Consider the following 19,151-nt stretch of genomic DNA (forward strand, 5'->3'; position numbering starts at 1 on the left):
CCTCCTCGAGCAGCTCGCGCCGGGCACGCGCCAAAGTCGCCGCACGGCGGCGACTCGCTGTACAAGCCGGCGCTGCTCAAGGTCGGCGACACCGAGGTGCGGTACGTCGTCGAGGCGGTAGTCACCAAGGCGTCGACGGCGGGCGGAGAAGGAGGCTGCGAGGTGGTGGACGGCGAGCGCAGGCGGAGGAGGAAGAGCAGCGCTGCGGCGGCGGCGGCGAGGGCCGACAAGGAGGCGTTTGCTGGGCTCGAGCTGTTTGACGCTCGGGAGGGCGAGGAGCAGGACGAGGACGACGAGGACGAGGACGGAGCGCAGAGTGAGGACGACACGCTCGACGTCGCGGGCGAGGGTTGGTCTTTCCTCGAGTTCGACCTCGAGCAGCTCGCGTCGAGCGTCAAGACCGCCGCTGCTGCAGCTGCTGCGGCCGCCGAGGAGGAGTCTGAAGGGCGAGGAGCGTCGGTTCAAGGGGCGGCGGTCGGTGCGTGACGAGGCGGGCCTCTCTGGCGCTCGAGCCTCGACTTTGTCTATCTCCCTCCTTGTTGTTGTCCTTCCTCCCTCTCTCTCCCTCTTGCGATGCATGATCAAAGAGCGACTCGATACAGTGACAGTGCGACATAGAGAGAGCGAGATAAAGATACAGTGCTCGTCCGACCTCCTCCTCCTCCTCGCGCCGCTCAGTCGATCCGGACGTTGCTCCAGTCGCGACTCTGCTCCGAGCCGAAGCTCCGCCACTTGCCCTTGATCGACTTGACCTGGTCGTCGTACAGGATGTCCATCTCTTCGCCCTCCTGCGTGCGCGAACGAGAGAGAGAGTCAGTGAGAGGCCCGAGTCGAGGAGGAAGAAGAGAGGAAGGGGAGCGAGCGCACCTTAATCGTCAAGTTGCCGTACCGTCCTCGCCCGACGCCGATCCACTTGAGCGCAACGTCGTCGCCGCCACGCTCGGCCTCGTCCTCGGCGACGCTCCTCAAGCCGAGCCCGCGAGTCGCGTTGGCGAACCGCACGCGCGCGAGCTTGCTCTCGGCCTGCGGCGAGCGCAGCGACGAGCGGCGCCTCGGCGGGCTCGATTCAGGCTGCGGCGGGAGGAGCGAGGTGAACGCCGAGGGCGAGGCAGGGACGCCAGGGATGAGGACCGGGTCGCGCGAGGCGTACAAGTCGGCGGCGATCGATGCGGCCGACTCGCGGCGCTTGGCCTTGGGCGCCGACGAGCCGTAGTGCACGTACGTCGTGTCGGCGATGCGCGACTCGATCGAGGTGACGGGTGCGGCAGAGCCGCCGCCGCTGCCGATGGTGCTGCCGCCGAACGAGACGAACGAGCGACGGCGGGAAGGCGGCTTGTGCGACGCCGACGTGTACGCCGACCGGCCGTCCTCGTCTATCGACGAGAGCGACTTGGCTGACTGCGGCGAGGCGACCTTGGGCGACTGCGCCTTGAGCGGCGACGGCGGAGCGGCGCTCGAGCCGTGCTCGGGCCGGCCCTTCTTGAGCTTGGCGCCCTTGGGCGACTTGGGCTCCTTCGACGACGAGCCGAGGGCGAACAGGCTGCGGCCGAAGCGCGACGGGCTCGACTGCTGCTGCTGCTTGGCGGTAGGGGGTGCGCGCGACGACAGGGACGAGCTGATGGACGACGTCGAGCGCGACAGCGCCGACGACGGCGGCGAGAGCGTGCGCGACAAAGGTGTACTGCCCGCGAGGCCTGGCGGTGCGGCGTAGCCGTACTTGGTCGGCGAGGCGGGCGCGACCGGCGCGGCACGAGCAACCGACGCCGCCGGGGACGCGCGACGCTCTTGCACGTAGCCGCGCCCGTCCCAGACGGGCGCAAGCATGCGGTCGAGCTCGTCCATCTCGTCGCCCTCGTCGGCCGGCGTGAGCGGGCGCTGCTGGCGGCGCGCCGAGCGCACGGACCCGCCCGAGATGGACGACGGCCGACTCGAGCGCGGTGCCGCCGACGGGAAGACGACCGTGCGCACCGAGCCCGCCGGCGTCGACTCGCCAGAGGACGACGTCGGCTCGGGACGAGGCTCGCCCTCGAGCGCCTCGTCGTGCTGGCGCGACGCGGCGAGGTAGGCCGCTTGCTGCGCCGCCAAGTCCTCGGCCTCGAGCTCGGCGACGCCGATCTCCTGCATGGCCTGCTTGAACTCGTCGAGGAAGCCTGCAGGAAGATTGACTCGGTCAGGGAGGGATGGTCGAGAGGGGAGGAAGGAAAAAAAGAGAACGAGGGACGCACCCTCAGGCGCGTCAAACTCCATCTCGCCCCAGTCGGTCGACACGACCGACGACTCGGCCCGCTCGCTCGACGACACCGACCGTGCCGTCTCGGTCCCGCCCGGCACCTTCTGCTCCTCGGCGGGCACGTCGGCCTGCGCCGGCGGCTCGACCCGCGCAACCGGCGCAGCGGCTTGGGCTGCCGGCGCCGACGCGGCTGCAGGCTCGCTGCGCCAGGCCCAGCCCGCGAGCCCTCGCAGGGCGGACGTCCCGACGGCGAGGCCGCCCATGACGATCGCGCCTGCAACCGCGACGCCGACGTCGACGACGCCGGGACCGCTCGGGCCCGCCGGCTCCTCAACAACAGCTGAGGGCGACGCTGCGTCGAGAGCTCGACGCTCGTCGTGCGCCGGTGCCGCTAGCGGCGCCTCGGGGACGTCGTTGACGTCGGCAAAGTCGGACCCGGCGGTTCGCGCCGTGAGCGCCGGCGAGTTACTGGCCGACGACGCCGGCGTGAACTCGTCGTCGTCGCCAAAGACGGGCGCCGCGAGGATGTCGGCTGACGAGAAGACGGCGGGCTCCTCGTCGAGCGCCGGCAGCTCGGCCTCGCGCCGGGGGCGAGGAGTGGGCGCCGCCTCGGGCTCAGCGGCGGCCGTCGGCGACGAGTCGACGCCGAGCTCGTTGTTGTCGGCGGTCGTCGGCGTGTTGGGCTCGGGTGGGAGGTGCGCATAGTCGCGGGCGATGGGCGACGTGGCAACGGGCACGGTCGGCGCCGAGAGCTCGTCCTTGACCGACGCGGCCTCCTTGGCGTCGTCCGATCGCGGCGACGAGCTCGAGGCGGCGCCGACGTTGCTTTGCGCCGCCGAGGCGTCCGAGACGACCAGGGTCGGGAGGCCTTGCTCGGCGGTCTCTGGCGAGACGGGTGGCGACGCTGGCGGGACGAAGGACGACCGCTTGTTGCGGCCGAGCGACGAGGGCAGGCGCAGGCCGAGGCCGGCGTACGAGTTAAACGAGGGCGATGCGGGTAGGGTCGCAGGGCGGGACGTTTGCTGAGACGAGGGGGCCGTCGACGAGGAGGACGAGGGCGACTTGTCGATGGGCGCAGGTGCTGCTGCAGGAGCGGACTCGACCGGCTCAGACAAGTCGCTCGTCGGGGCGACGGGAGCGCTCGTCGTGCTCGACACGCGCTCGGGCGCGGGCGAATACGACGGCGACGACGGCGGCGAGGGATAGACGGCGGCCGCATCTCGCTGATCCTCCTTCTCGCCGACCGACTCGTCTCGCGCCAGCTCGACCTGGGACGTGGGCGCGAACGGCGGATTGGCGGCGAGGTCGAGCGATGTGGATGTCGGCTCGTCGAGCTGGGAGGAAGGGGGCGGGTGCGAGTTGACGACGGGCTCGTGCGACGAGTACTCGGACGCGAGGCTGCCCGCGAACGACGTGCTGCGGCTGAGCGCAGGCGACGACACGGCGACCGACTCGTCGTCGACGTGGTCGTCGGTCGCCGTGTCGTCGACGCCGTCGCCGCCATGCGAGCCCGCAGACGAGCTCGACCGCTCGGCGCGCGCGAGGAGCGCGACGGCGACGTGCTGCGGCTGCGCTCGCTCGTCGGACCGCAAGACGTCGAGCGGCGCCGGCGCCGGCTCGTCATCTGCTGGCGCGGGCGCCTCGAAGGTGCTGCCCGGGCGGGACGACGCCGGCGAGACGCTCGACGGACCGTCGAGAACGACCTCCTCGTCCTCCTCTGGCTCGTCCTCCTCGGGCACGGCGACAGCGACTGACTGCGCATGCGCGTCATCGTCGACGACGCTGACGACCGGCGCATCGTCGGCCGAGGCGGCGAGCGACGGGGCCGAGGATCGCGCATCGTCAAAGTCGCCGTCCTCGTCGTCCGAGTCGTCCGACTCTGCAGGCCCGGCAGGACCCACATCGACGGCGCTCCTGCTCGAGGCCGTAGCGACGGCGCCGAGTAGCGACGTCGGGTCGCCGGCGACGAAGCGGTCCGCCTCGACGTCGCGAGTCGGCTCGACGACGGGTGCGAAGGCGAGGCTGTCGAGGGACCGCTCGGCCTGCGGCGACGGCTGGAGCCACTCGGGCTCGTGCGGCGCCTGCTCGAGCTCGTCCTCGCTGTCGTCCTCGACCGCCTCGGCGCGAGCCGGCACGTCGGCAGGACGAGCGCTGCTGGCGACCGGCTCTGCGGGCGCCGCTGCGCGGGCCGCCACGCCCTTGGCGCCCTCGGGCGTCACGTCACGGCTCCTCGGTCCGGGAAGGACCTGATCGGGTGCGGCGTGCGTGTCGAGCGCGAACGCGCCGGTGCGGACCGTCGGCTTGTCCAGCTCGGGCGACAGGAACGGGCGGGTCGTGACGGCCGAAGCCGAGGGCGCGAAGGTGGCCGGCGACGCGGGTCGGCGCTCAGGAAGAGGAGGAGGTGCGGCTGAGGTGGGTCGAGGAGGCGGTGTGGGCGCTGGTCGGGGCAGGGACGGCGAGCGAAAGTGGGGTGGTGGTTCAGGAGGAGCGATGCCGCCCAGGCCGAGCCCGCCGAGGCGAGGTGCGCCGTTGCGCATCGGCTTGGGGCTCAGTGCGCGCTGTTGGGATGCTGAGGGTACTGCGACCGGCACAGGCGGCGGCGAGGTCGGGCGTGAGGGAGGGGTCGGCGAGGTCGGGTTGGAGAGGTAGGACGACGCGGGGCGCGCGAGGGTGCGCGGCTGGTGCATCGGTCGGAGAAAGGTCTGCGTGTCGGCATGGCGCGATTAGCTCCTGGCGGTAGGCGGCGAGGAAGAGAGGGAAGAGGTGGGACGCACGAACTCGACCTCCGGCGAGGTGTCGCCGCCCGCTCCTGCTGCGGCCATAGTCGAGCCCGCCCTGCTCATTCCTGGCGAGCTGCAGAGCCGAGTTGTGGTCGAAGCTTGCTCGCTCGTGCGGTGCTTGATGAGGTGGACGGCAGAGCTGTCCGGCGGTGGGGGGCGAGCGTCAGTTCCTCGCTGTTCTCGACAGGCACCAGAGGCTGCCGCGGCGAGCGGACGCGGTAGACAGAGCTGACAGGGCCCTGCTGGCGGGCACGCTGACCCTGGCGCGTTGTTGTCGGACGAGTGGAAGGTCCCCGGCGAGAGGGGGCGATCTGGGGGAGGAGGAGGCGGGGCCGGCACGAGAGGTGGAGAGAGCTGTGGGCGCACCTGCAAGGCAGAGTCGGTACTGCTGGGCAGTGCGGCGGTAGGTCGCTGGTCGGCAAGAGCGAGCTGGTCGAGCAAGAGAAGAGGCGGGTCACTCTGTTCGTCGCCGACCCTCTCTCGCCCATGCTCATGAGTCGCTTCGATCGCCTTGCGCCCAAAATCAAACCCGCCGCCTTACGGTCGCTCTCTTCGACGAGCTCACGAGGATGCGCAGACGTGCAATGCAAGGACCCGCCCCCCATCTCGCCCGAGGCGCTCCTCAGGAATCCCACAGCCAGCCCCGCCGCCAGCTCTTGCGACTCTCGAGCGCGAGTCGCAGCTGGTGCACAATGTTGTGCGCGTACACGACGCCGCCGGGCACGAGGAGCGGGTGCACCTTTTCCTGGAAGAGCTGGTAGCCCTCGAGGACGTGGCCAAAGTCTGCGCGAGAGAGAGGGTCGGTCAGTACATCGTCGTCTAAGCGGCTGGAGCGCGAGCGCAACGCCGCAAGAGTGAGAGGGCAGGACGGACCGAAGATGGGCAGGCCCTCGGACCGAGCGACCTCCTCCTGCAGGTGCCGCAGTTGGTGAACGCGCCTGCGGACGAGAGAGAGGGTCAGTGCTGCTCCTGCGAAACGGTGTCGCCGAGGCTCGTCGGCTTGTCGCAAGTGGGTCGAGCGTACACTGTCGAGAGGAATTCGAGTCAGTGACGGATCGACCTCGCCGAACTCAAGCCGCGCCTCCTCGAGCGAGGAGGCTCGGCGGCGCAGGGAAAGTCGAGGACGCACAGTTCGTGATGTACTGCGTCCCGGCGACGGCGTCGTCGGTGCGGTGGAGCTTGCGGAGGACGATGCGGGCCTTGGGGAACCGCTGGCGGACGTGGTCGATGGCGTGGCGCATGCGCTCCTGCCACCACGCGAGCTGCTCGGGCGTGAGGGGCGTCGTGAGGAGCCACCGCGTCTTGTCGTCCTGCATGCCGAACAGGGCCTGGGTGCGGGACGATTGAGAGGCGGGGCGAGGGCGAGGGAGAAGGGAGGACAGGAGGAACAGGGAGGGACGAAGGAGAGTTAGCTCAATCGAGAGGAGGTTGGGCGACGAGGGGTACGAGAGTAGGGGCGAGCCGGGACGCACCAAGTCCCACATGCCGCTGTGAATCTGGACGACGTCGATCTTGTCGACACCGCCGAGCTGCTCGATGGCGGGGAGGAACAGGTCGTCGATGCGCGTCTCGACCTTGCCCGGCGCGTGCCAGTCGTTGTGGTCGGGCGTGTTGAACTCGTCGAGCGCGTCCATGCCGTAGTGGAAGCCGTTGATGACGCGCAGGGCGACGCCGGACCCGTCGGCGAACGGCAACTCGCACCGGTGCATGAGCCCGCGCTGGTCCCACCCGTCAAACTTGGGGCCGTGCTCCTTGGTGAGGTCGAGCGGGTACGGGCCGGGAGGTTGCCGCGAGATGTCGTGGTAGTGCGAGATGGTGACGTTGCGGCGGAACAGCTGGCAGAACTGGACGAGGCCGTTGCGGTCGACCGAGTCGCCGATGACGAGGACGGTCGGCGGGTGGGCGCGGCGCCGGCGCAGGAAGGGTATCGGGTCCGGGTTGGCGCGAACGAGAGCAGCGTCGGCGACGCGAGTCGTGAGGGGCAGGCGCTCGGCGGCGATGCGCTGGTACTCGTTCGAGAAGGTCGACGCGCGGTAGTGAGGAAGGTCGCGGTCGGGCCCGTGCGTCACCTGCCACAGCGCCGGCAGGTACTTGGGCAAGGGCGGACACCGTTGGTCGGCCAGAGGTCGCCAGTGCGTGTGCAGCGGCGACGTGAGGTTGACGAGGAGCCGCCCGGGCTGGTGGAGCGCGTCGCACGGGATGGCCGCCTCGCGGCCAAAGTGTCGGCTGCGGGGAGGGCGAGCTGTCAGCGCCGCGCTCGGGTAGAGTCACAGACTCGGACGAGGACATAGGGGCGAGAGAAAGAAGGCGGACGCACATGCGCTTGAGGAGGAACCAGGTGAGCAAGACGACGGCCGTCGCGAGCCACGCGAACCTCGTCCTCGCCTCGCGCCGCCCGTTGTACAGCAGCTGGAGCCGATCTCGGACCTTGATGAGGCCCTGGCCGGACGCCGACTTTGAGCGGTAGATGAAGCCGCTGCGCCCTCGCCCTGCACCGCCTTCCCGCCGGCTGGTGGACGACGCCGTGCCGAGCAGCGTGGTTCGGCTGGCGGGTATCGGGCTGGCGGTGGCCGGGGTGCTGAAGCCGTGGCGGTACGACGACGCTACCGAGCTGCCCAGGTCGGTCGCCGACGAGGTGAAGGCGAGCAAGTCGTCGGCGTCGGACCCGAGGAGCGGCGTGTTGGGCGCGCTCGGGCGGCGTCGGGGCGGCATGGTGGGCGGTCGAGCGGCGCTCTTGGACCTCGTGTAGCTAGTCGCGAGGCTCAAGGAGCTGTGTAGAGACGAGGAGAGTGAGCAGCTGGAGCCGATCTCAGCGGAGGCTGGCCAAGTCGTCAACCTCGTCGACCACAGTCTCTCTCGCTGCACAGGCAGGTGCCGAAGAGAGAGATACAATGCAAGGGGAATGCGAGAGAGACAAGAGACACGATAATCTAAGGCGCGCCGGTCCGACCTCCTCCTCCTCTTCCGCCTCAGGCCTTGCCCGCCGACTCGCGCCTGCGCTTCTTGTCCTTCTTGTCCTTCTTGCCCTTCTTGCTCGGCGTCGAGCCGTCGCCCGCACCGCTTGCCGCCTCTGCGCCGTCGAGCACCATCGAGTCGTCGCCCGCAGCGTCGACCTCGACCGACTCGTCCTGCACCTCGGCCTCGCCGTTGGCGACGACGGGCGCGGCGGGTGCCGCCTTCTTGCCCTTGGACGCTGCCGGGGACGCGGCGGCGGCGGCGGCGGCGGCAGAGGACGGCGTGCCCTTGGCCGGCGACGCCTTTGCCTTCTTGGCCGGCGTGCCCTGCTGCTCCTTGGCCGACGACGCCGCCGACTGGCCCTCGCCCGCCTTGCGCTTCTTGTCCTTCTTCGACGCCGACTTGGTGTCGTCGGCGACCGTCGCGCCGAGGACGCCGACGAGCTGCTTGACGAGCGTCGTGACGCCGACGGCGCCCTTGAACCGGTCGCTCTTTGCCGCGTCGGCGACGAGGCCGCTCCACTCTTGCGGGCGCCACGCCTCGGCGGCGTCGGCCTGGGACGAGAGCGAGACGGCGAGGCGCGCCGACGCGAGGGCCTGCTTGGCGAGGAGCTTGAGGCGCGCGGCGTCAAACTCGGCCGCGGCCGACGACGACGACGTGAGCGAGGTCGAGAGGGCGGTAAAGAGGGCGGAGCGGTAGGCGGGCATGGCGGCGAGGACAGCCGACTTGGACTCGGCAGTCTTCTGCGGACGAGGAGGGGCAGGGTCAGTGACAGGACGGCGCACGAGGGAGAGGGAGGGGAACGAGCGGGGGACGCACAAGGCTGGCGTAGCTCGTCACGAGCGACTGGGCGACCTCGAACGCCTGCATGCGCCTGAACGCGTTGACCTTGCCGCCGTCGCCCTTCGCGAGCTCGAGCACGCGCGGGAGGATGCCCCACGCGGCGCCGGGCGCGCGCTTGGCCACGTCGGCCGTGAGCTGCGGCTGGACGCGCGTCTTGGCGTTCTTGGTCGTCAGGTACGCCTCGAACGACTGGACCGTGACGCGCGCGACGTGCTCGAGGGCGTGGGCGCGCGACGCGGCGGGCGCGAGCGCGACGGCCGCCTTGACGAGGGCGACGGCGACCTGGGCGCACAGCGGCGCGAGCGCCGGGGCGTCGCACGCGGCGGCGGCGCGGTGCAGGTCGTCGAGGGCCTCGAGGGCGGCGTGCGAGCTCTCGTCCGAGGGCTCGACGAGCGCGGCCGCGTCGGCCGACTTGCGCGGCTGGACGAGGAACCGCAGGAGCTTGCCCGCCTTGGCCTGGAGCTCCGACTCGACCGACGACGACGCCGTGCGGATCAGGTTGAACAGCGGGACGTAGAGCGGGATGAGGAGGGCCGAGGCGGCCTTGGTGTGGGCGAGGACGTCGAGGAGGTCGAGGACGCGCAGGCGGTAGTGCAGGTCGTCCTGGCGGTCACCTGTGTGTCGACCGTGAGGCTCTTATCAGTCGTGCTCCAACAGAGAAGGAGAGAGACGAGAGAGAGGGAAGCGCAGGACGCACGCTTCTTGCTCTTGCGGCCGCCGCCGTTGGCGCGGAAGATGTCGGCCAGCTTGTCGTCGAGCTCGAGCATGGCCTCGTCGTCGAGGAGCTCCTCGTCGTCGCTCCCGGCGCCGTCGTCGTCGCGCATCGCCTCGTCGTCGCCCGGGACGCCCATGCCGCCGGCCTCGAGCGCGGCGAGGAGCTCGTTCTTGAACGCCTCGTCGACCTCGAACCCGCCGTCGTCGTCGCTGTCCGACTCGCTGTCGGACGAGCTCGCGCCGTCGTCGTCCGAGTCGTCGCCCGAGGCGGCGGCGGCGGCCTTCTTGCTCGCCTTCTTGTCGGTCGACGCCTCGCCCTCGCCGTCCTGCTGCTCCTCCTCGTCGACCTCGTCCTCCTCCGGCGCAACAACGTCGCGCAGGAGCTCGACGGCCTGGAGGCCGACGTCCTCGGCGAGGCCCTTGAGCACGACCGGGCCGGCGAACGCCTTGACGAACGCGCTCGGGCGCCTCAGGAGCGCGAGGAGCACGTCGACGACGACCGTCGCCGGCTCGGGCTTGTCCTCGTCGTCGTCCTCGGCGTCGTCGTCGTCCTCGTCGGTCGAGGCCGACAGCGCGGGGAAGAGCGCCTCGACGGCGTCGACAGCGCCCTCGAGCACGTCGGCCGCGTCGTCGCGTCCCTCGTCCCACGCGACGAGCCGCACGCCCTCGACGAGCGCGCGCGCAGCGGGCCTCGGGCCCTCGGCGCCGCTCAGCTGCGGGTACAGCTCGCGCAGGCGTGCGTCGTAGGCCGCGCCCTCGCCCTCGTCCTCGTCGTCCTCGTCGTTGTCGCCGTCCTGGCCCGACGTCGCCGCGCGCGCAAAGTGCTTCGAGTCGGCGGCGAGGTTGTCGAGGAGGGCGAGGGCGCGGTGGAGCCATGCGGCGCCGCCGAGCGGGGCCGTGGCCGCGACGAGCGACGCGAGGATCGAGAAGAAGCGCGTGCGGGTCGCGGTGCGGTGCGCGGCCGTGAGGGGCGTCGACGGGACGTAGGAGCGCTGCAGAAAGACATGCGACGGGTCAGTCTCGTACTCGGAGCGAGGAGGCAAAGAGAGAGAGGAAAAGCGGGACGCACAGCGCCCTTGGTCGCCTCGCTGACAATGTCGAACCAGCCGACGACGGCGAGGAACTCGAGCAGGGCCGTGACGACGTCGTCGTCCTTTGCGACGCTCGCGTTGCGCACGACAAACAGGAGCTGGTCGAGGGCCCAGTTGCGCTGGGCCGTCAGGCGCTTGTCGCGCGCCTGGGCGTCCTCGACGAGCGCGTTGTCGTTGCCGGCCTCGGGGTCGACGTCGTCGCCGTCGCCGTTGGTCGCCGACGACGAGGCCGAGTCGTCGACGGTCGGCGCGAGGAAGACGCCGCGCAGGTGGGCGACCCAGCCGCGCACGCCGGCAACGTCGAGCTTGACGACGATGCGCTCGAGGACCTTGGTGTCGAACGCGTTGTACTGCGAGTCGGGCGCGGCGACGAGGCGCTTGAGGGTCGCGAGCGCCGCCTGGCGGTTCGAGTCGGACGCGGCAAAGTAGGCGGGCAGGGTCGACGTGACGAGCTTGTCGGCGACGCGCAGGAGCGTCTTTTCGCCGCCCGAGCCGCTCATCTCGCGGCGCAGGTGGTTGGCGAGGACGCGCAGGGCGTGCGGCGACAGGAGGGACGCGACGTCGGCGGGCGGGACGCGCGACAGGAAGAGGGTGATGAGGGAGAAGCCGAGGGCCTTGAGCGGCAGGGACGACGAGGCGAACAGGGAGCGGTCGACGCAGGCGGCCCAGAAGGCCGAGAACGGCGCGCGCTCCGTCTTGGCGGCGGCGGCGGCGGCGGCGGCGGTCGTCGAGGAGGAGGAGGAGGGAGGGAAGTAGGCGTCGGCGAGGAGAGTCCACACAAAGTGGGGCGCCTGGCCGGCGGCGGGTGCGGGCGCGCCCTTGGACGTCTTGACGGCGTTCGAGCCCTGCTTGGGCATGCTCGCGCCGCCGTCGGCCGACGAGGACGACGACGCGCCGCGGAGAGCCGACGCGAGGGCCGACAGGGACGAGCGCGCGAGGACCGAGCCCGACGGGAAGGTCGGCGACAGGAGGGTGGGCCAGTCGGCGTCCTGCAGGGGCGTGCGCCAGATTCAGTACGATGGCCTCTTGAGTGAGAGAGAGGGAGTGTAGGGAAGGAGGGGGGGACGCACGACGTTGTGGGCCTGGAGGACGAGGACGACGGCGACCTTTTCCGGGCTGAAGCCGCGGGCCTTCTCGCGCGAGTCGCCGACGAGGCGCTGTACGGCCCACTGGAGGGCGTCGTGCTTCCACGGGAGCGAGTCGGGCGCGGCGCACAGGGCGGCGAGGGCGTCGCACACGACCCAGTAGCTCGGCTCGCGGATCCAGGTCTTTTTGTTGGCGAGCGAGACGAGGCCGCCGACGCACTCCTTCCAGCGGTCTGCGCCGGCGGGGTCGGTGGGCCGGACGAGGACACCCGAGCGGACGAGGGCGTGGAGGCCCATGAGGCGGGCAAAGTAGAGGTCGCGCTCCTCGCGCGGGTCTGCGCCCTGCTTCGGGGTGGTCTGGTCAAAGACCTGGGCGAGGATGTTGCGGGCTAGGGGCGAGTCGGAGGGGAGGAGGGCGACGAGCTGGGTGAGGGCGACGGCGAAGCCTTGACGGGCGGCGTCGTTGGACGAGGCGAGGCCGGCGACGAGGCGCTTGAGGGCGTACGGGGTGTCGGGGTCGTTGGCGGTGCTGGGCGTGCCATGGGGGAGGGCCTGGACGAGGTGGAGAGCGGCGTCGAGGCGAGTCGAGGGGTTGTGCGAGGCGAGCAAGGGGAAGAGCGGGAGGATCGAGTGGCGGCCGCTCGGTGCTGGTTGCTGAGGTAGGGCCGGCATCTTGGCCGTGCTCGAGTGGGGTGCAGAGGCGAGAGCGAGGTGAGAGCTGAGTCGCGACGATTCGCACCTCGACCAAGCTCATCAGTTCAGAGAGGCAGGGCGGCTCGCTCATCTCACACCTCACTAGGGCCACCTTCGACCTAGACAGACATGCTGTCACGCTCCACCAGGGCAATCGCACGAGCGACCCCGCGCACCCGCACCTTCGCTCGCCCCTCGACCCCCGTCGTCGCCGCCGCCTCCTCATCTCCCCACCTCGGACTCGCACCCTCGCCACGCCGCCACTACGCCCGCCCGCCCTCGTTCACCACCCCGCAAGAACCCGCACCCGCACCCCTCCCCGAACCAGGCCAAGAACCCGACCCAGCCGTGCCCCTCGCCCCGCTCCCGCCGACCAACCTCCCCGTCGAGGACTATGCCTCGCCCCTCGTCCACACGGCCTCGTTCTTCGGCCAGCTGTTCCGCTACGCCGTGTACGGCTCGGTCGCCATCGTCGCATCCGCCGCCACCGCCCTCGTCGCCGTCCACCTCTACGTCGAGCACGTCGCCCTCGCCCCCTCGCTCAACCTCGACGACCCGGACGACTGGCTCGCAGAGCAGCCCGGCTGGTCCGGCCTCCACATCGACAAGCGCGGCGGCACCGACCCACGCCTCGGCCTCCTCGCCCGCGCCGCCATTCGCGGCGCCTACATCGCCCAGACCTGGGGCGCCGGCATGGTCGCCTCGCCCCTCTCGGCCGCCCCTTCCGCCGCCGCGAGCGCGAGCCCGTTCGCCGTCTCGCGCATGGGCGGCGACATGATCGGCGCCAAGCACGACGCCGCCGCCGTCGTCGCCTCGCAGGGGCGCCAGGTCGGCGACGGCGGCTGGCTCCTCGCCGAGCAGTACCTCGCGTACGCCCTCGAGCGCGCAGCCCGTCGCGGCATCGCGCTCGACGACAGCAGCCTCGCCGGCGCCGCGTGGGAGCGCCACGTCGACCAGGGCGGCGTCGACCGCGCCGCCGTCGAGCTCGAGGAGCGCCTCGCCGGCGTCCGCGAGCGCATCGGCGGCCGCGCCCGCCTCGAGGCCGCCCGCGACGGCTGGGACCGCATCTACCTCGCCCTGAGCGCGAGCCCGACGACCGACCCGCACCCGGACCGCGCCGCCGACCGCGCGTGGGAGGCCCGCGAGACGCTCGTCGCGACCCGCAAGCTCGGCGAGCTGAGCGCCCGCATCGCCGACCTGTGGCAACCGGGCACCGACGAGCGCCGGGTCGAGAACGACCGCGCGCAGGGCTACTTTGTCGGCGGCCTCGTGCCTGTGCTCGCGCGCGACGGTGGGCACAGCCTCGAGGGCGACGCGCTCGACCAGCTCGTGCCCGCCGGCGCGCCGACGATCCGCGAGCAGGCCAACAAGCACGCCTCGCCGTTGTCGTCCTTCTTCGGCTTCTGGTCGCGCTCGCACCCGCCCTCGTCGCCCTCCTCGACCTCGACCTCGACTGCCGACCTGTCGCCCGAGCTCTCGCACCTCGTCGCCCTCCTCTCGCGCACCTCGCCCTCGCGCGCCCTCTCGTCCCCGACCGCGTCCGACGCGCCATCCGCTCGCGTCCTCGACCGCCCAGCGCCGCAGCGCGCCCTCGTCGCGAGCCTCGTCTCGCTCGAGACGTTCCTTGCGCGCCGCAGGGACGGCGACGTCGACGGAGCGTCGTCGTCATCGTCGTCCGCAGCGGCGCCGACCGACGCAGCGCTCGCGAGTGCCCAGGCGCTGCAGCGCGCCGCGCTCGAGTACGCGCGCGCCCTCTCGCCCGCTCCCGCACCCTCCCCTTCTCTACCCTCCTCCTCGAGCGCCGCCCTCGTCGCGCCTCCCGCCCCGCCACGCGACACGCACACGCCCCTCGAGCCCGCACACGTCTCGCGCAGCCTCTCGCAGGCGTACCTCTCGACGCGCGTCGCCGCCCTCGAGGCGCACCTCGCCGAGTGCTCCCTCGCGCGCTCGGCGCTCGGCGCCTCGTCGTCTCGCGGCGGCGGCCTCTTTGGCGGCGGTAGCAAGAACAAGCCGGCGGCGGCGCCCGCACCGGGACCGGCCGACCTCTCGCTCGCGCACGGGCTCGTGCGCTCGGCGCTCGCGCGCGCCGAGCTCGCCGCCGACCAGAGCGCGGGCCTGCTCGCCGTCCTCGAGACGGAGCGTGGCGGCCGGGCCAAGGACCTCGAGCGCGCGTTTGGCGAGAGCTTGAAGCGCGCGAGGAGGGACGCCGAGAAGGTGAGGGAGCTCGGGAGGGGATTGGCCGCGTTTGTCGACGGGCAGCAGCGGCGGCAGCAGAGCGCATGAGTGTGACGATGAGACGAGCAGGGTGAGCGAGGGAGGGCAGGGTGTACATAGCTTTGCGGGCGAGACGAGCTTTCGCGGTGGGAACGTGCACGAGACTCTGAACCCGAACCGATAAAATACACGAGGAAAGCTCGACTACGTGACGCGAGAAGGAACTAAGGAGAGGAAGGAAGGAAGGGTACGAAAGAGAGAGGAAAGGACGAAGAGGGAAGATATAGACAGGCTCGTCGCTCAGAGCGTCCCGACGGCGCCGAACGCCCCACGCTCCCACCTCCAGCCGCCCTTGGCGGGACTCGCGACCTCCTCCTCTTCTCCCTCGGCCTCGCCGAACCGTCCCTCGCCGCCGCCCTCGGTCCCGAAAAGCGTCCTCGGCGCGAGCGGCGTCGACAGCTTGCCAATCGCCGACGACGACGACGACGAGCTGCCGCCGCCGAGGCTGAGCGTGCCCGCACGTCCGCGAGGCTTGCTCGCCGACGCGAACGCCGAGGGCGCGGCCGAGGCGCCAAACAGGCTGGCGCCGGCTGCGCTCGAGCGGTTCGCCGTCGCGCTGCCGCCGAAGAAGCTCGCCATGGTCGCCTTCTTGGCGCTCGCGCTCGTGCCCGGCGTCCCCTTGCGGGCGCTCGTGGCGTGCGAGGGAGCGGCGCGGAAGGGCGACACGATGGGGAAGGGGAGGGCGGCGAGCGGGAGCGACTTGCGGCTCGTCGAGGCCGCGGCGGTGGCGGACGTCGAGAGGGCGGACGAGCCCGGCACGTTCTCGTCGCCGGGGCCGAACGTGAACGAGAAGGTCGAGGTGCGGCGCGTCGGGGTGAGGGTCGTGCGCGGCCCGGGCGACGAGGCGGCCGAGGCGAAGAAGCTCGGGTCGTGGATCGAGACGGCGGGCGAGTGCGGCGCCGACTTGGCGGCGGCGGGCTTGCGCGCCGTCGAGGGCGAGTCGCCCGTCTTGGTCGCGACGAGGTAGTCGCGCACTTCGGCGTCGGCCTCGCTCTGCGCGTCCGGGTCGCGCTCGTCCTCCTCGCGCGCGAACGAGTCGACCGGCTCCTCGTCGTCCTCGCCCTCGCCCGTCGTACTGTCCTCAGGCTCGCCGTTGTCGACGATCGAGCCCGAGCTGCACGCCGAGCTCACGCGCACGCGCTTGCTCAGGCGCATGTCGCCCTCCCTCGCGCTCGCGCCCACGCCGACCTCACCGGCCGGCTCCTGGACCGAGACGGGCGCCGTGTGGAAGCCGTCGTTCGAGTTGACGCTCGCCTCGGCGGCGAACGACGTGCCGAACGCCGGCGCGAGAGATTGGCGGCCGGCGCAGTCGGTGCGCTCGGCGCCGACGAGGATGGACGAGCGCGCGTGCTTGCCGAGCGCTGCGGCAACAGGTGCCGGGCTCGCCGCGTCGTCGTCGTCGGGCATGCGGAACGGCGTGCCGCGCTGACTGAGGCGGCCCGCAGACGCGACGGCGGCGAGCATGTGGCTCGGGACGGCGGTGACGGGCTCGTCCTCGTGGGCGAGTGCGCCGGCCTTGAAGGGCGTGCCCTTGCGCGCACCGACGCTCTGGCGCTGGGCAATGAGGGGCGAGTCGAGGGCGAACGCCGGGGTGGAGGGAGAGCCGGTGGGCGGGAGGAACGAGACGAGGGAACGGGTCGGCGGCGCGTCCGAGAGGGCAGGGCTGGCCATCGGGACGGTACGCGATGACGTAGGCGGCGCTTCGACGAAGGCGGGAGTGCTGGTCGCGACGGGGTGGGGCGCCGGGCGAGCCTCGAGGCGGTCGAGCCGCGAGCAGACGTCACGCCGGAGGGTGTCGAGGGCCGCCTCGAGCTGCTCGCACTTGGCGCACTTAGGCACAGCGGCCTTCTCGAGCTCGTCGAGGTTGTCGGCGAGGTTCAAGACGAGCTCATCTTGCTCGTGGAGGCTCGAGAAGAGGAGCGAGATGCGGTCGTCGCGCTCCTTGAGCAGGTCGGTGACCTCGTCGCGGCGGTCGTGCTCGAACGCCTCGATCTTGCGCTTGACGAGGCCCTCGACCGCGCCCATGGTGACGGGCTCGACAGGAGCGGCGCGCTTGAGCTCGTCGAGAGATGCCGACTGGCGCTCGAGCTCTGCCTTGAGCGACGTGACCTGGACCGAGAGCGAGTGCAGGGCGGAAGGCAGAGAGATGTTTTCTGTTGGCGCAGGACAACTTAGCGAACAGGTCGGCTCGAGGTCGTGGGAGAGATGCGGACGCACCGAGCGAGGAGGCCTCGGCCGTGTCGAGAGCTGCGACCGGGCTAGGTGCGACGGCCTTCTTGCCCTTGTCGACGGTGCTCTGGGGCGTCTTGCTCGTGGTCGTAGAAGTCGACGGGGAAGCTGTCGCCGTGTCGCCGCTGCAAGTGCGCGTTCGGCGCTCAGCGCGAGTCGCTCGACAGGGACGACAAGGAGACAGGGGGACGCACAGAGCGAACTTGCTGGCAAGCTGGTTGATGAGGTACTCGTTCTTGCCGCCGGCCTTGATGTTGTTGTCCTGTACATCGAGGCGCGCGAGGGGGTGGGCGAGGGGCGTCAGCTTTGTCGTCGCGGGCACAGAGGGGCGGGGGAAACAGACGGGCGCACCTTGCAGAGGGCCTGCAGCTCTGTGCGCTTGAGTGCACGCAGCTCGGCGAGCGAGGTGGGCGGCGCCATGTTGACCGTCGAGTTGGGTGATGAGGCGGAGGTGGGCGAGGTCGAGGAGGGTGCTGGGCGCGCTGCAGTCGGCTGGGGCGCGTTCTGGAGGGCTGTGCGAAGCACCAGGTGAGCTCAGGGCGGCGCTCGTGCAGGCGGGAGCAGGTGACGCGGAGTGACCTCGAAGCCGACTACGTCGAACCGTTCCTCCTCTGCCACTCCTTGCCATCCGCATCGTATGCTTAGCTGCGCACGTGCAACTACACCTTTGATCCCTGCCTCCAGCTTTGTCCGAGCGGCGAACTGTCTAAGAGCGAGACGGCGTGTGGCCTCTGCAGCGGCGGCGGCACCAGCGCACGAGATCGAGCAGGCTCGCACGCTGTCGTTCGCTGTCTCTACGAGAACAGGGCAGACTGTAGCTCGGCCCTGAGCTTCTCGTGGCTTTCAGGCCATCCGCGAGAGGGCTTCCGTGACGGTGCCGCCCGAACGCTCCTCAGCTCCTCCTCGCGTCGCCTCTCGAGCGGACGAAGCCAGCTTCTTTCATTTCTCTAGCTCTCCATACTCTCGGAGAGAACACAGAGAAGGGAGGCGCGAGAAGAAGGGAACCGGTCTATCTACATTTTCCCCTCGAGCCGAGGCTCGAGCCAAGTCTATGGTCTACGTCTCCTGCTCCTCGCGTCGCCGCCATTCTGCTCGAGCGCCCTACACGAAGTTCCACGCGATAGGAAGTACGCCGGTGTCGTAGTTGCCGATGGCGCCGAAAGCTGGGGAGGGAAAGGGAGTCAGGAACGGGCTCGAGCGAGGGAGAGGGAGCGAGAAGGGACGGACCGCCGGTAGAGAGGTCGAGCGAGCCGTACGAGCAGCCCGGGCACGTGTCGGCGACCTTGGCGGTGATGGTGGCGCCGTTGGCCTTGTTGGTGATCTTGACCGTGCGGCCGCACCAGCCCGAGTTCATCTGGGCGGCGTTGACGGCGACGACGTAGTCCGAGTCCGAGGCGTAGTTGCCGCACGAGCCGGCGTTGCCGCCCTGCGAGTAGAAGGTCGCACTGCCGGAGTAGGTGCCCGACGACGCCGACGACGCCTGTTGGGTGGTCTTGGGCGCCTGCGTCGTGGTCGTCTTGGGGGCGACCCACTGCGAGGTGGTGGTGGTGGTCGAGGCTATAGAAGGGCGGGGACAAGGCGAGCGAGATAAGAGGGGGAGAGAGGGCGGCGACGGGGCGAGGGGAGGCAAGGAAAGGAGGAACGAGAGGGTCAGCGGGGTTGGGAAGGTCGAATCGAGTCGAGTAAGAGAGGACGCACGCTTGACGGTCGTCGTGGTCTTGGGGGCCTCGTAGGTCGAGGTCGACGTCTCCTTCCACTCCTTGGTCGAGGTCGAGGTCGACGAGTGCTCGGGCGTCCAGGTCGAGGAGGACGAGGCGGCGGCCTTCTTCTCGGCCTCGGCCGACGACGAAGAGGGAGCGGCGTGCTCAGCCGACCAAGCCGACGACGACGACGAGCGCCAGGCCGACGAGGAAGACGAGGGCGAGGTCCAGGCGGCCGACGACGAGGCGGTCGACGACTCCTTCTTCTCGGCGGCAGGCGAGGTGGTGGCGGCGGCGGTGTGCTCGGCCCAGGTCGACGACGACGACGACGACGGGGGGGCGGCGGCGTGCGAGCTGGTCCAGGTCGGGGCCTTGGCCGAGGTGGCGGCGGCGGGCGTCTCGACGGCCGAGGAGGCGGGCGTGTCCTTGAGGGCCTTGGCGGCGGCGGCGGCCTCGGTCTTGTTGGCGAAGCGCCAGTCGACGGTGGCTGTCAAGAGCAAATGCGTCAGTACCACGGAAGAGGCGGAGAGGGAACAGGATACGGCGAGAGAAGGGAG

General features: G+C 70.9%; 6 protein-coding genes across 6 annotated transcripts; 1 reads left to right on the plus strand and 5 right to left on the minus strand.

Moving 5' to 3' along the window:
* Nucleotides 1-575: 575 nt before the first annotated feature.
* RHOBADRAFT_52780 (uncharacterized protein) lies at nt 576-5,052 on the minus strand (the record flags this gene model as incomplete). Its single annotated transcript, XM_018416501.1, has 4 exons — nt 576-788; nt 868-2,150; nt 2,226-4,932; nt 5,005-5,052. The coding sequence occupies 4 exons, from the start codon at nt 5,050-5,052 to the stop codon at nt 675-677; spliced, it is 4,152 nt and encodes a 1,383-aa protein (XP_018271799.1). The 3' UTR covers nt 576-674.
* A 519-nt stretch (nt 5,053-5,571) lies between these two features.
* RHOBADRAFT_52781 (uncharacterized protein) lies at nt 5,572-7,780 on the minus strand (the record flags this gene model as incomplete). The annotated part of the gene is made up of 5 exons (XM_018416502.1): nt 7,328-7,780; nt 6,483-7,236; nt 6,140-6,338; nt 5,884-5,948; nt 5,572-5,793 (listed from the first exon to the last, which is right to left on the minus strand). The coding sequence occupies exons 1-5, from the start codon at nt 7,720-7,722 to the stop codon at nt 5,572-5,574; spliced, it is 1,635 nt and encodes a 544-aa protein (XP_018271800.1). The 5' UTR covers nt 7,723-7,780.
* Nucleotides 7,781-7,882: 102 nt separating this feature from the next.
* Nucleotides 7,883-12,370, minus strand: RHOBADRAFT_52782 (uncharacterized protein; the record flags this gene model as incomplete). The annotated part of the gene is made up of 5 exons (XM_018416503.1): nt 7,883-8,708; nt 8,785-9,422; nt 9,506-10,514; nt 10,592-11,602; nt 11,684-12,370. 5 exons carry the CDS (start codon nt 12,368-12,370, stop codon nt 7,980-7,982), a joined length of 4,074 nt encoding a protein of 1,357 aa, XP_018271801.1. The 3' UTR covers nt 7,883-7,979.
* A 150-nt stretch (nt 12,371-12,520) lies between these two features.
* On the plus strand, nt 12,521-14,785 carry RHOBADRAFT_52783 (uncharacterized protein; the record flags this gene model as incomplete). Its single annotated transcript, XM_018416504.1, has 1 exon — nt 12,521-14,785. The coding sequence occupies one exon, from the start codon at nt 12,521-12,523 to the stop codon at nt 14,672-14,674; it is 2,154 nt and encodes a 717-aa protein (XP_018271802.1). The 3' UTR covers nt 14,675-14,785.
* Nucleotides 14,786-14,905: 120 nt separating this feature from the next.
* On the minus strand, nt 14,906-17,314 carry RHOBADRAFT_43178 (uncharacterized protein; the record flags this gene model as incomplete). The annotated part of the gene is made up of 4 exons (XM_018414184.1): nt 14,906-16,818; nt 16,883-17,019; nt 17,089-17,156; nt 17,246-17,314. The coding sequence occupies 4 exons, from the start codon at nt 17,312-17,314 to the stop codon at nt 14,906-14,908; spliced, it is 2,187 nt and encodes a 728-aa protein (XP_018271803.1).
* Nucleotides 17,315-17,995: 681 nt separating this feature from the next.
* RHOBADRAFT_13548 (uncharacterized protein) lies at nt 17,996-18,362 on the minus strand (the record flags this gene model as incomplete). The annotated part of the gene is made up of 2 exons (XM_018412146.1): nt 17,996-18,057; nt 18,122-18,362. Coding segments are annotated over 2 exons (303 nt in total), but the record flags the coding sequence as incomplete, so codon positions are not given.
* Nucleotides 18,363-19,151: the final 789 nt, after the last annotated feature.

Source organism: Rhodotorula graminis, assembly GCF_001329695.1.
Source record: "Rhodotorula graminis WP1 unplaced genomic scaffold RHOBAscaffold_5, whole genome shotgun sequence".
Classification (NCBI taxonomy): Eukaryota; Fungi; Basidiomycota; class Microbotryomycetes; order Sporidiobolales; family Sporidiobolaceae; genus Rhodotorula; species Rhodotorula graminis.